Below are 15,157 nucleotides of genomic sequence, written 5' to 3'. Positions count from 1 at the left end.
AAATTTGAATCTCCTGACGTCCATCCTTCACTTGTTTTAAAAGTGTCCTCAATTCACTCCCTATTAATCTCAGTGAGGAGCAGGGTCAGATAAACGACCGCATAAAAGAGCAGTGACACTTTTCTGCTGTTATTCTTCTCTCCACACAGTCTGACACTCAAACTTGCAAGGCTTTCCAAAGTACAGCCATTTAAAGGAGTATATATATATTAGCCCTCACTCAAGAGATACCTTAATGTCTTTCACAGCAGAACAAAAGGATGGCTGCAGTGGAGGAGGACAGTGACAGCTTGATAAGAAGCTGGTAATAACCTAAGAGCTGTGCTATGGCCAGTTCTAGTTCTTGTCCAAGCTGCTTTATGCCATAACACAAAAGTAACTTAAATAATGAAATAAATAGTCAGATCACACCCTCAGGACTGGGTGTTGACTTTTTGTTGCACCACTTTTACAATGTCATTCTAATTAAGGTGGTTTTCAAACAGTTCCCAGCATAGCTCCACTCAACTTCCACCTGACTGGAGGTCTAATCAGGCAGAGCAATGAAAACAAGTTTGTGGCGGAGCTTTTAACAAAAACACAATTAAGCTGTTCAAATGTGAAGTCCTGAACTTATTTTGTGTGATTTGTGTAAGAGTCCAGCCGGTGTGAAGCCATCAATAGCATCAGCAGCCAATAGTAAAAAATAAATGATTAGAACAATTTTTTTTAAAAAACAGAGCAATCACTGGCACTTGTCCTGGTCTAGAGCTCTATTTTGAATGAAAAGCTTCAGTGATTGCAGCGACTAAAGAGACAATTGTCATGAGAAACATGATAAATAGTCCTTAATTTACTGTTAAATATATGGTAAGTTAAAAAAAACAAACGTTGCATCAACATTATTATGAGTTTTACTGAGCTTTTTTTTTTATTGTTTTCAGCAGGGGGACGGTGCAATCATCCCAACTTATCAAACTGTAGCCTGCAGCGTTATAGAGACCTATATTTAAAATCATTTTCTGAGACTCTTTGTTCCCGAAATGAAAACGGAAATGCATTCTAGTTTTTTGCAGAAAAGGCAAGCAGTGTTAACAAGATGTTTGTGTTTTTTTAGACAATCTCATTCTTGGTTTACAGTGTGTTGCAGCTGCACGAGTAGCATGTTTGAGACACCTGCATGGCTTTTGAGCCTAATCTGTATTTGGCTAAGCTTTGGTCAAAAGGCTTGTAAAGTTGCTGAACTCTGCCACTGATCCACTCCGGAGAAAGGTCATGGTGATGAATCAGGACAGGTTCCCAAACACGGCACATTTAAGTACAAGAAAACATGCATTCCTCACAAACTAACATTTCGGTGCTAACAAAACACATTATTTAAAATGAACCTTGTTCATTGGAACCATATATTAGCAGGACACTGTCTCTATGGAAAAAAAACATCATACAGTTTAAGCTGGAGTTTAAGCTGGCACAAAGCCCAGCTCTCTGCAGGAGATTGTAACTCTTAAGTTGAGTCTCAAGCAGTGTTAGCAAACAACAAGCAGTATTAAGAAACCTAAAGGGGTTAATTTTGAACTTTAAAGCCCCTTAGCAAGGCTGATTACCTTCCCCAACCACATGACATTGACTTTGTGTATCTTTCTATTTGTATGTGACATTCAGTCATGAATGAATAATAAATGAATAAATGAATATCGCCAACAACCAGTTGATTCAGTCTCCAAAAATTAAGAATTAACTTCAACAAAAATGATAGATCAATTCAGGCAATAATGATATGTTAACTTAAATGCAGAAGAACCAATTTTCACTATTTACTTTGCATACTGCATTAATTAAAGGTTATTAAACAACAGTTTTTTCTCAATTCCAAAACAAAATTATTCTGTTCTTTCCCGTGAATGTGTAAAATAAAGTGTTAGTTTTACTTGAAAAACCAGTGGCAAAAATTCTTAGTGGGTTATATTAAAGCCCAGTGACTTCTCCTCAATGAGGCTAAAGTGCGCACGTGTTCTTATCTTTGTAACAAATAATCATTTTTCCTCGGCCCGTTGCTCCATGTTGCGTGTGCCATTTGACCATTAGACCTTTCAGTGTGTTGTGACCATCCAGCCTGACTTCCACCTGAATGACCTTGCTGTCACCGGTCAGAGGTCAAGGCCCCGTTTGACATGTTTATGAAGACAGCCAGGGGTCATGGGCTGTGTTTGTCTGTCTGGTGACAAGAAAGGAAAGAAGGGATAGGATTCCGGTAATAAATGAAAGACGAGACGCGAGTTGAAAGGGGGGGTTATCTGGTTCTCTGCAGAATGTATTGATCGGTTTGTGTTTTCGTGGGGTGAATGGGTTTGTTGGCCACAGTCCCTGCAGAAGTGCTGAGGTAGTGGCTGCAGCACACTGTAGAAGGGTTGCTACAAACGTTGCATTTAATTTATTGGTCATAATATATCTGGAGTAAGCTTTTGCTGCATGCTGTTGCCTAGTGACTAGTAAAAACAAAATGAGCTTTGGAGTCACACATACTGGGAGCTTTCATATAAGAAAGCAGCAACTTGCTCTGTGTATGCTGATGCTGCCCTCTAGTGACATTTCTGGAGTACTGCGTTAAAAATGTTGGAAACAGGAAACACAAAATAATAATTTTTAACCAATTCCTACAAATCATTTTATTTCAGGAATTACACAGTTTGGAAGTGAAATATTAAAAAGTATTTTCTGTTCTGGTAATCACTGTTAGGAAAGGCTTGTTTAACGCTGGAAAATAATTCTAATACTCTACAAATGTCTGAGCATTTTATCCCAAGTAGGGCTCATATTCAAACAAAAACAGGTTGCAGTCAGTGTACAGTCATTGCCTTAACTTTGCATATTTCAAAAGCTCTTAAAGGGACACAGAAATGTCCCTTTCAGAGCTGTTGAAGCTATTTCGGAGCTCCGGAGAACATTTGAGGTCCAACAGGCTTTCTAAGATTAATATACGCATGAAGTTTTCTCCAGATGCTGTACATAAAGAAACAAATCTACACAACTCTATGCTAAGACCTTTTAAAGGATTTTAACCTGCATAGGCACTATATGTCCTCGACCTGATTGCGTAACCATCACATTATGACTCATCGATCCATCCGTGGTCCTTCAGTTTGTCCAATTCAGGGTCACATCTGGGCTGGAGTCTATCCCAGAGAGGCGGGGTACACCCTGGACAGGTTGCCAGTCTGTCACAGAGAAACAGATAACCGTTTGCACTCACATTCACGCCTATGGCCACTTTAGAATCACCAATTAACCGAACCCCGTGCACGTCTTTGGAGTGTGGGAGGAAGCCAGAGTACTCGGAGAGAAGTAACATCATGACCTTTAGAGAGGATTACACTTTGCACTAAATAAACAGGAATAACAAAAAAGCATTTCACAAAGGGAAACAGTCAAGTACACATCCAAAACTGCAAATACAAGTTATGTATCTATACACGTGCATCTCCTTAGGATCACAGATGATGAGGATATGTTTCACTTAAGGGGGTAAAATCTTGGAAACAACTGTTATAAACAAGGTTTGTACAGAGAAAAAACACAAGAAGGATGATTTTTTTCTTGGCTATTTCTTTGTGTGCATTTGTCATGTTAACAACAGGGTTGTGCAACAATATATATGTAGACATTGCAACACGCATGCCATTTCCAAGCCACTCAAATCTTGTTTTCTCTCTCACACACACACACACACACACACACACACACACACACACACACACACACACACAGTCACATGCCTGGTAATGCTATTTCAGTGCTGTTTTGTATGTTAATAAGGCGATGGTTTTCACGCATTAACACATTCTTTTCGGATATATGGCATCTCAGATACACTCGCGTCGAACATATTCTCAGAACTCTTATAAATAAAAATGGGATTAATAACACACAAAGTAACTCATCAATAACCTGAGGCGAGTATGTTGAACTATGTTAAGAAGGAATGTGTTGTATTTACAACAGAGTGAGTAGCATACTGTACATCTGTGTCTGCAACTTTATGGCGGTATAAATGGCAAGCATCTGTAACCAGTGGTAAGTCCTAGCTTTTACATTAGTAGGGTTTAACTAAGGTGTGAACGTATATCATATTGTGTTGCTATATCTTTGAAACACTGGTAGGGAATGGAAATAAAAACAATGAAAAGAAAAAGGCACATAAGATTCAATAGCACCTGACTGACACACACAGCCCTTTCAAAATTAACACCAGTTTACCAGTTCAGGGGGCATGTCAGTGCAGTGGTAAACTGGGTGTCACACTTAACATGTTGTGATTGTGTGTTTCTGCATGGAGCAAGCGGCCACTTGGTCTCTGTGGTTTGGTTTCAGTCTCTGGCCATGATCCTATCCTAAATGCCAGGCAGGGCAATAGCACCATCCTTTAGAAAATGGGAAATAAAGCTAAGTTGATGACGTCAGCGCACGCCTTATTGCTCTTCGGAGGCCTTTGGTATTGCTGCTTATGTCCTCTTCATGCAAACCTGACAGCGGCTTATGTGTGTTCGGAGGCTGCCGGCTTTTAGCGTTGCTGGGACGGGTTTCCTGAAAAGAGGGAGAGTGAAAAAAATATTATATACCCATGATGTAAACTTGAGGGAAATGTGATGATAACTTAACAACAGCAGGCAGATGAGCTTGTCTCACTGCCCTGTACCAACACACAAAATTACTAAAAGCTTTGTTTGAGTGTTGTCAGAAGTTTGTTACAGTGATAAGCAGATCCAAAAATACTGTTGGATGTTTTACAATAAACTGGAGCAAGGTCATGAATTTAAAGGTCAGCAAAAAAAAGCATTTCTCAAAGTTGTTGAGTAATTTGAATTTTTTTAAAAAGTCAAGAAAGTCAATGTCTGCGTGTCAGAGTTCTGCCTTACGTAAACATTTCACTGTCTTCAATGGTAGCGAGCCAGAAGCTGTAGGAGTTGGCGTAATAGTTGCAGGTTCCTCGACCGTGACACTCGATGAATGGAGCGCTACGGAATTCCTCCAGACAGGAACCGGGAGAAGCCAAAGCCTGGCCCGAACCCTCAGCACCAGCACTGGTGTGCTACACAAACATGCAATGCAAATTAATGAGGGGCCTTTTACATCTATAAGACAATAACTAACAGAGTTTTATTGGCGTTTCTTATTTACAAAAACAAGCAAAGTCTAGTATCAGCTGATCTCACTGCCATCCCACATCAGCTGATAACATGTGTTTGTCATACCTCATATAGAGCACGCTACTTAAGCATCTTTCCACAGATGCTGTTGGGTTTGAAAGCTGCTTTGCAACCCGCCTTTGCCTCAGCTCTTTTAAGTTCACACTATTTCTCACTTAAGTAATTCTGTTAACTTTCAGGGGTTTAGCATTACATGTATGTGCAGAGCACAGGCATATCACTAAATATAAATTATTTCTTCTTCTTTTGGTCGCTCCATTTAGCAGTCAGCACAGTGAACAATCTGCCTCCATCTCACTCTTTCCTCTCTGCATGTCCTCATTCACTACATTCATGAATTTTCTCTGTGGTTTCCTCTTTTCCTGTCTGGCAGCTCCATCTTTAACATTCTTTGTCCAAAAACTGCCCTATTCCTCCTCTGCACAAGCCTCAGCCTTACCTCTCTTTGTCCCCAAGCTGCTCACCCTGAACTGTCGCCCTGATATATGTCTCAGTGGGTTCTCAGTCATCCAGGTCATGGTACTGTAGTCTTAGGAGCTTGACGAGAGGTTTTAGGACCGAAGAAGCCTCTTGGATGAGAGTCGCCTTCTTCTCAAACTCTGATAACAGAATTTCTAATCATCCTGGTCACTCCCAATTAACATCTTAGCATCCTAAGCTAGCAACCCCCCCTCTTTGTCAGTGCCACCATCTGCAAACATTCCCTTTCACTCTTGCTGCTATCCTTCTGTCACAAATCACCCCATGACACTCATCTCCACCTGATTCACCCTGCCAAATATAAATTACTACAAATGGAAAAACAATCCACTTTTGATTGAAGGAGTACTGACTGCAATGAATAATACTGCAGTTTATAATGGAGTGTACTGAGCCAACACCCAGGGAACGCAGCTTGATCTCATTCTCTGTAGTCAGCAAATATAGACAGCACAGAAAACAGAAGTGCTTCCCTTGGGTGACTGTGATCTGCTTCACAGCCACTAACTGATTCAACACTTGTGCACATATCAGCCCTCTTTGTCACAGTGCAGCAATTACAACCTTGCACTACTCATAATTACATTTCTGAAATGCTCATGGTGAGTCGTTATTATATAGCCATGACTTATTCATCCATGGTGGACAAATATATTTGAGAGACCAGAGCTGTCTTACCATAACAAAGGAGTAGCCGATCCACAGAGAGTCCCAGCCTTCGGGGCACGGTGGGATCATAATGGTCTGACTGTGAACTGCTATCACCATGGCTGGAGCTTCACATACAGCGCACCTGTGCACAAATTCATATGAGAACAGCACGAGTCAAATCAAGCATCAAACACATGTGAAACAGCAGAGTGTAAAGAAATCGTGACTTACCTACTGATGAAGGGTTTAATGCTTTCACCAGTGATGGGTGCCATGCTCATGGGCATGGGCTCAGGTGAGGTGAGCCAGTAGGAGTAATCATTACGGGAGGCAAAGTTACACACATTGTTGATATTACAGAAGAGGAAGGGCATGGGGCTGAACTTTTTTAGACAGCTGCCTGCCGTACCTAAAATGCAAAGCCAAAAGAATATCAAATGAACCCACAGATATTTTCCGTTATGTCCCTGCTTTATATTGAGGCCTTCCTTCTATTCATATCGTCTCACCTAAGTCTTGCCCATGAGAGCGCTCATTGCCCTGGAAGTAGAGCAAGGAGTAGCCATCATATATGAGAGAGGTTCCCTCGGGACACAGTGGGATGTCCACCGATTGGCTGTGACGTGTTACAAGGAAACCGTGATCCATGGACGAGGGGCCGGGTGGACCGGCTGGGCCTGGAACACCATTAGGTCCAGGCGGGCCAGGGTGTCCTCTAGGTCCTAAAGATATGAAGAAATCAGTAGAACCAAAAAAATGCCAGCACAGCAAAGAGCACCAACACCGTGCATTAATCACGTGGAGTGTCTCACCTTGTGGCCCTGGAAAGCCAGGCTCTCCTTTGACCCCGTTCTGACCATTATATCCAGGGAGACCTTCTTCGCCTTTTGACCCTGGAAAACCTGTCACACCTGAGAAAAATGAATGAAAATGGTAGCGTTATTGAAAAGGGTGTGGGTGAAAGGCGAGCAGGAGTGAGCTGTTGTGTGACAGCGGTCTAAATGGGGTATAACCATCACCTCTATCTCCTTTCTGCCCTGGAAGCCCAGATGGCCCCTGAGGTCCCGGTAAACCTTGAATTCCTGGGAAGCCAATGTCTCCTTTTATGAACATTTGAGGGCCGGGAGGACCAGGAGGGCCTTCGTTACCTAAAATAAGACATAAATATTTAATTTAAAGACGTTTAATACATTAACATTTAATAACATCAATATTACCACAGCTAAGTTTGTTTCATTCTTGTGTTACCTTTTTCGCCTGGGAATCCTCTGTCTCCAGCTTCACCTCTATATCCAAAGTCTCCACCAACACCCTTTTGTCCTAGGGTTGGTAAAAGTTTGTTTTACCATAATTATTTTTTTCCATAATTGCTTGAACAGATGCAGATGACACACAAATATATCACTCTGAATACACTCACCTGGGAAGCCAGTTACACCCTGTAATCCTATCTCTCCCTTCGGTCCATCAAGACCTGGAAGCCCAGGTGCTCCCTGTAATCAAAAACATAAATATTGTAATGGCTCTCTCTCCTCTGAAGGAACACTATCTAATGTTTACAGCAAGAGGAAAGCTCAAATTGAAAACAGCCTTATGACATACCGGCAGTCCAGGTAATCCAGAATCCCCCTTTATTCCCGACTCTCCCTGGAAACCCTGGAGACCTTGATCTCCTTTCTCTCCCTTCTGTCCATCTCTGCCTGGAAAGCCAGCAGGTCCTGGTTGTCCTTTGATTCCTGTTTGATAAAGACAAAGAAAGTTGTTTTTTTTAATCTATCAACTACTGTATCTGGAATAAATAACCATGTTTATGCACTTTTTATGCCCTGACTTCCCCGGAGTTTCCCCTGATGCATCCATCAGAGTGGAAGTGTGTGAGCATTATATAAAACTGCTTAGGTATAGAAAATGTGTGTACGACTAGGTGAATGAGATTTGTAGCTGAAAGTGCTTCGACTGCTTAAACAGAGTATAAAGTATAAGTAGTCCTTTTTACCATCACCATGAAGCAAAAAATTATCTGCATCTTTACTTTCTCACAGTACCTGCTTCTCCAGGTTGTCCTGTTTCTCCCCTATCTCCTTTAGGTCCTTCTAGAGAGAAACCCGAGGGACCCTGTTCTCCTGGCTGTCCTTGAGGTCCCTGTGGGCCGGAAAATCCCTTATCACCTTTCACACCAGGGACACCTGGAATACCTGGGTTGCCAGGAAAGCCAGGACTGCCTTTGTCTCCTGCAGTGAGGGGAAAAAAACATATGAAACTTTGCTGTCCTATGAATTGAATCAATATAAACATCAGTGTTGTAGAGGCCCACACCTTTGCTGCCAAGCTCGCCAGGCGGCCCAGGAAAACCTATTCCAGCCATACCTGCAGAAAGGGGTAGATACAGGATATATTTTAATACATTAAAGTTACTGCTGCAAACAACATTTGTTTTAGCAAAATTTACTTCCAAACAGAAATAATCTCACCACAGTTCACTGCCCACTGCATCCTCTAATTGTGTTTGCTTGTTAAAGCATGTGCTCTTAAAATAAATTACTTAAATCGTTTGAGGAAGAGAGCTTCTCTCTCTCTCTCTCTCTCTCTCTCTACATATATATATATATATATATATATATATATATATTCGGACTGGAGAAGTGTAGTCGGATGGTAACAAAGAGGGGGAAGGTAGTCAGAACTGAGGGGATTGAACTACCAGAAGGCAACATTGCAGACATAGAGGACAGTTACAAGTACCTGGGGATCCCGCAGGCGAATGGGAACCATGAAGAGGCCGCTAGAAAAGCTGCAACCACCAAGTACCTGCAGAGGGTCAGGCAAGTCCTGAGGAGTCAGCTGAATGGTAAGAACAAGATCTGGGCCATCAACACGTATGCCCTGCCCGTGATCAGGTACCCTGCTGGGGTAATAGGCTGGCCAAAGGAGGAGATAGAAGCCACTGACATAAAGACAAGAAAGCTCCTTACCATGCATGGAGGGTTTCACCCCAAGTCCAGTACCCTGAGGCTGTACGCTAAGCGGAAGGAAGGGGGCCGAGGACTGGTGAGTGTCAGCACCACAGTACAGGATGAGACAACGAACATCCAAGAATACATTGGGAAGATGGCCCCAACTGACCGAGTGCTCAGTGAATACCTCAGGCAGCAGAAACCCAAGAAAGAGGAGGGAGATGAGGAACCATCATGGAAGGACAGGCCCCTGCACGGTATGTACCACCGGCAGATAGAGGAGGTGGCTGATATCCAGAAATCCTACCAGTGGCTGGACAAAGCTGGACTGAAAGACAGCACAGAGGCACTAATCATGGCAGCACAAGAACAAGCTCTGAGTACAAGATCCATAGAGGCTGGGGTCTATCACACCAGGCAAGACCCCAGGTGCAGGCTGTGTAAAGATGCCCCAGAGACAATCCAGCACATAACAGCAGGGTGCAAGATGCTAGCAGGCAAGGCATACATGGAACGCCATAACCAAGTGGCCGGCATAGTGTACAGGAACATCTGTGCCGAGTATAACCTGGAAGTCCCGAGGTCAAAATGGGAGATGCCCCCAAGGGTGGTGGAGAATGACCGAGCTAAGATCCTGTGGGACTTCCAGATACAGACGGACAAAATGGTGGTGGCTAACCAACCGGACATAGTGGTGGTAGACAAACAGAAGAAGACGGCCGTAGTGATCGATGTAGCGGTTCCGAATGACAGCAACATCAGGAAGAAGGAACACGAGAAGCTGGAGAAATACCAAGGGCTCAGAGAAGAGCTCGAGAGGATGTGGAGGGTGAAGGTAACGGTGGTCCCCGTGGTAATCGGAGCACTAGGTGCGGTGACTCCCAAGCTAGGCGAGTGGCTCCAGCAGATCCCGGGAACAACATCGGAGATCTCTGTCCAGAAGAGCGCAGTCCTGGGAACAGCTAAGATACTGCGCAGGACCCTCAAGCTCCCAGGCCTCTGGTAGAGGACCCGAGCTTGAAGGATAAACCGCCCGCAGGGGCGTGCTGGGTGTTTTTTATATATATATATATATATATATATATATATATATATATATATATATATATTCTCATTCTTTGTATACTTCCTGATGTGTTAGTTTTTTATGAATGACATATAGTACAAGATGGCTACACAATTTCAGGTTCAGAGGTTAAAGCTTAGCTTCACACAAGTTCAAAGAAAATGATTAAGATGCAACCTAAAGAACTGAAAAATGAAGGTTTCATGTAAGAGCCAAAAAAGCCCAGCATGTAAAAAAAATCTCAAAATTTAAACAAAGCATTAAAAACATTTGTACAAAAAAAAGGTTTTTTTTTATAGTTTCATATAAAATCTGAGGAGAGTGAATTTTGAGACTGATAGGTGACCTGACAGGGAGCTGGGGTTGATTATGTCTGCAAGGCCTGATCTATAACTTTCCATCATTAAACTGGACTTCACTGAGTGTGTGCCGTTGGTGCCTTTTGGAGCATTTTTATTGGATTATCTAATTTTATGACTTGTTGTGTGGCACAGACCATCCATCACATTTCTGCCTCAGATTTTTTTCAGTGAGATTCCTTTACCTTGAATTAGCCTATGTGTCTTGCTAACGTTGTCTAAGCAACCTTTCATCCAAATAAGGCAAGTTTGGTTCCTAACACGGCCATGGCCCCAGTGCTAATACTGATCCTTCAATATATGTAGTCCAAAGGATACGTCTATTTTTACAACAGCTGTGATTTTTGTTTGTTTGTTTGTTTGTTTTTTGAGTTTTTTTGTTTAGGGTTTTTTTTTTTTGCTTTTGATGTTGAAAAAAATGATTGAAGGCTCTTTTCCTACAGTGGAGTAAAAAACTCTCTCACTGGATGGTTGGCAGTCTTCTTGTAACTTCTTACAGACTAACCTGGCTGTCCTCTCTCTCCTGTGGACCCTGGGATTCCATCAAGTCCAGAATCTCCTTTATCTCCCTTTTGACCAGAAGACCCCTGCCGGCCAACTTCGCCTGGAAAACAACAAGTATACATACTACAGTGTCAAACTGGAAGAGTCACAGTTTTCACCTGCTGATTTCCAAAAACACTAATTTGCCTGGGACACGTACATCATTTAGCTGTCAGTGCTCATTACAGAAAAAACCAAAAAGCTTATATTTAAACTCAGAATTTAGCCAAAGTGGTTTCTTAACATAATTGATGTGAAAAACGGTCAAGCAAGGTTACCACCCTTTGAGAGTTTTGAGAAGTGGCACACTCACCTTACTGATCCAAAAATCACAACTCAGTGATTACTCTTTTTTTTTTTTTTTTACCTCAAATGTGTCCCACAAGATTGCCTCAAACCATGAATAAATTAGTGTAATGTAAATATGTGGATACAGTTGCCTGATAAACAAGCCTCTTACTTACCAGGCCGGCCATCTTGACCAGGCTCTCCTACAAACCCAGGAAGTCCAGGGGTACCCTTGTCCCCTGGTCTACCTGACTGACCTGTACAACACACAGATCACAATACACCTTAAAACACAACATGTATGACTACTGTACCTTGATTTGACCAGGTAAGCAAAACTAAATTGACAACCCAGACTGAAATCCGACCTTGATACCCAGGACTGCCTTGTTCTCCTTTGGGTCCTGGCAGTCCTGGCTTGCCAGGCATGCCCTCTTGGCCTTTCTGACCCTTATCTCCAGCTTGTCCTGGGGATCCTGGCCCGCCAGTCTGACCCTGTACAAATAAAGCAGGAATTCTAATTAAAGAAATGGAAGGGCTCATTAATATAAAGGAACTACTCTGACTATTTTTGAAAATTTAACGGCAGCTACTGCGATGTTTGCCTTTCCACCTCTGCTGAGTGTCAGTTAACAGCCTTGTAATGACGACCTGTTAATAACATCAGACCTGCACTGGACATGAGAAGCAGAGTGTGTTGATCATTTCATCTTCACACTTTTGACAAATACAGTTTGTATTTAATTATTTGATTTCCTTAAATTTTAAGTTTGTTCACTTCCAAAGAAATAAACAGTGTTTCATTTCTCTAACAGCTTTTATGGAGAGAGACAGAATATCAATCAAAGATCCTGAAAAACACATAAAAGTTTTCAATTGATTTGTATGTCATTGAATGAAGTATCCGATACATTAAAAACCACCCGTAATTCTGGCTCCCACAGATTGGCTGTACCCATGTGTCACACAAATTACAATCAATCAGTCAATCATTTACAGATACTCCTGCTCTCAGATCGTTATGTGTATAAACCACAACCACAGAATCAGTTTGTCCCATTCCAGCCTTTCCACCACCATGTGCAAGACCAGAGAGGTGAGCTTTGGACTTGTCCCTGGCAAGGGATACCAAGAACAAGATTTGTAAACCTGACTGGTGAGAAGGTGACAACTACTGATGTGACTATTCTGAAATGGAAAAAATAGGAAATGACCAACAGCTCCATGCAAGATCTTGCCTTATGGCATGAAGATGATCAAGAGAAAGGCTGTGGATCAGCCCAAACGTTATGGGAAGAGTTTGTTAATGATCTTAAGGCAGTTGGGACCACAGTCCCCAAGAAAATCATTGGTATACCATGCCGTAATGGGTTAAATCTTGCACATAAAAAGGCACATGTACAAGACCCGTCTCAAGTTTGCCATTGAACATCTTAGTGACTCAGAGAGGGCCTGGGAGAAAGCGCCGTGGTTAGATGTAAGCTTGCCCCACTGTGTTTGGAGGAAGAGAAATCTGAACATGAACCAAAGAACACCATCCCCACAGTCGAGCATGGAGTTAGAAACATTATGCCTTGGGCAGGGCCGTGTATCATAAAAACCTTGGCCAAGAACCTCCTTCCCTCAGCCAGAACACTGAAGATGCCAGCAAGGAAACAAAGGAGTGGCTAAAGAAGAAGCTGTTGATATTCTGCTTCTCTCAGTTAAAATGAAACTACCATAAACAATTAGGATCTGTTCATATTTTTGTAAGTCAGCACATTTTAAATTCAATCAGCCAAGGTGGAATAATGTTGTAGTACTGAAATTATAAGAATATTATAGGATTAGAATCCCTCACTATAAATCACAGTGGTATTTGTTAAACTGGAAATGATTTTTATTATTGAATGACACTTGCTACCAAAGCCCATCATAGGTCTTGTCTACTTATATAATAATTATTAATATGTATTGTACTGTGGAGTTGATGCTGACTCAAATTTCTGCCTGTATCTGTAGAATCAGTGTTGTAACAATCAAAGGTTTTTTAATAGTGGAATACCTTTTGTCCTGGAAATCCTGGGACGCCAATACCCGGCTCACCAGGTAATCCTGTGTCTCCCTTTTCTCCATCCGTGCCTCTGAATCCAGGATGTCCAGGTGTACCTAAATCTCCTTTGACACCCTTTGGACCACTTGGACCTGCAAAAGCAGACAATGTGTCCATTAACAATCAATTAATTTAATGTGCATAGCTGTTGCTCGTCACAGTGAAATGTAAGCTAAGATTTTCCCCTGCCTGAAACAGTCTTAATACAGGTGCTCGCACTTGTGTTTTTATAGAACTTAAATTGTACTGACTGTAACACATTTATTACAGGCTTGTACCCATACATTCATTCTCACAATTTGTGTATTATCCGTGTGCCTCTACCTGGTACTCCCATCTCCCCTGCACCACCCTTCGGTCCAGGTGGTCCCATACCACCAGGCTCTCCAGGTTCGCCAGAGTCTCCTTTGTCACCTGAAAAATATCAATAACATTACAATTACACTTGCTTAAAAATTAGCACATATAAAAATAATGCAATAGCACAAATTGAAGTTCTGGTCAGATAACTCACCAGGTTTTCCAGGTAATCCAGGCTCTCCATCTTTCCCTGGCATTCCAGGATCTCCTGGCAATCCAGGTATGCCCCTCACTCCACTGGTCCCTGGGCTACCTAAAAGTAAAAAAAGTATTCCTTAAACTATAGGCAAATATACAGATTCAAAAATGGGTTTGTTTGTAAATAAATAAATGTGAACAAATTCTAAAAAGACGCATATGTTGTTTTATACCTATGTCTCCTTTGTCTCCCTTCACTCCCTTCATGTGCTCCATGTCAACATCACTCATGTTCCCAGGAGGTCCCTGAACACCCGGCTCTCCTCTGTCACCTTTTAGTCCAGGCTCTCCAATATCACCTCTTGGTCCAGTAAGACCAGGATCACCTGAGAGGAATGGAAGGAAAAAGACATTTTTATTGTGGTGACTGTTGTTGTGGTTTGGCACTATATATACAAAACACTCAATTTAATTGAACTGCTACTGATGAATAAACCACAAATAGCCTAAATCAGGGGTAGGGAACGTTAGTCCTCGAGAGCCGGTGTCCTGCAGGTTTTAGATCTCACCCTGGGTCATCACACTTGAATCAAATGATTAGTTCATTACCAGCTTCTGGAGAACTTCAAGACATGTTGAGGAGGTAATTTAGCCATTTAAATCAGCTGTGCTGGATCAAGGACACATCTAAAACTGGCAGGACACTGGCTCTCGAGGCCTGAAGTTCCCTACCCCTGGCCTAAATTGTGAGACATGGAATAGAAAAAACATGAGTTTTTATATTTGGCATTCCTCACCTCTCGGACCAGTAGATCCAGGTGTACCGGGAGGCCCAGGATATCCCGGTATTCCAGGTGTTCCCATTAATCCCATTTCACCTTTAACACCTAAAAGATTAAATGGGTGAAAATGCTTTAAATAAGCTTGTGTCACGTCAGGAAAACACACTACATCGTAATCAAATTTTAAAATGACATAAATGCAATGTGATGCATTGGATATAGCTTCAACTTTTCCATCAGAAACCCTTTTCTCATTAG

General features: G+C 42.1%; 1 protein-coding gene across 1 annotated transcript in view; it reads right to left on the bottom strand.

The window, feature by feature from the left end:
* Positions 1–2,619: 2,619 nt before the first annotated feature.
* The window catches only part of col4a1 (collagen, type IV, alpha 1), a 48,503-nt gene continuing 35,965 nt past the window's right edge, over positions 2,620–15,157 (bottom strand). The window contains exons 33-52 of the mRNA XM_004551358.5: positions 14,915–15,004; positions 14,351–14,503; positions 14,134–14,232; positions 13,944–14,033; positions 13,572–13,711; positions 11,896–12,022; positions 11,704–11,784; positions 11,202–11,300; positions 8,634–8,684; positions 8,363–8,548; positions 7,920–8,053; positions 7,738–7,810; positions 7,566–7,637; positions 7,337–7,465; positions 7,130–7,228; positions 6,827–7,039; positions 6,549–6,726; positions 6,345–6,459; positions 4,896–5,068; positions 2,620–4,563 (exon numbers count right to left, since the gene is read on the bottom strand). Coding sequence (XP_004551415.2) covers positions 4,482–4,563; positions 4,896–5,068; positions 6,345–6,459; positions 6,549–6,726; positions 6,827–7,039; positions 7,130–7,228; positions 7,337–7,465; positions 7,566–7,637; positions 7,738–7,810; positions 7,920–8,053; positions 8,363–8,548; positions 8,634–8,684; positions 11,202–11,300; positions 11,704–11,784; positions 11,896–12,022; positions 13,572–13,711; positions 13,944–14,033; positions 14,134–14,232; positions 14,351–14,503; positions 14,915–15,004 — 2,384 coding nt within the window. The 3' untranslated portion in view covers positions 2,620–4,481. The remainder of the gene's footprint in view (positions 4,564–4,895; positions 5,069–6,344; positions 6,460–6,548; positions 6,727–6,826; positions 7,040–7,129; positions 7,229–7,336; positions 7,466–7,565; positions 7,638–7,737; positions 7,811–7,919; positions 8,054–8,362; positions 8,549–8,633; positions 8,685–11,201; positions 11,301–11,703; positions 11,785–11,895; positions 12,023–13,571; positions 13,712–13,943; positions 14,034–14,133; positions 14,233–14,350; positions 14,504–14,914; positions 15,005–15,157) is intronic.

This window comes from Maylandia zebra, linkage group LG16 (genome assembly GCF_041146795.1).
Source record: "Maylandia zebra isolate NMK-2024a linkage group LG16, Mzebra_GT3a, whole genome shotgun sequence".
Lineage (NCBI taxonomy): Eukaryota > Metazoa > Chordata > Actinopteri > Cichliformes > Cichlidae > Maylandia > Maylandia zebra.
This window is presented reverse-complemented; position numbering and strand designations above follow the sequence as displayed.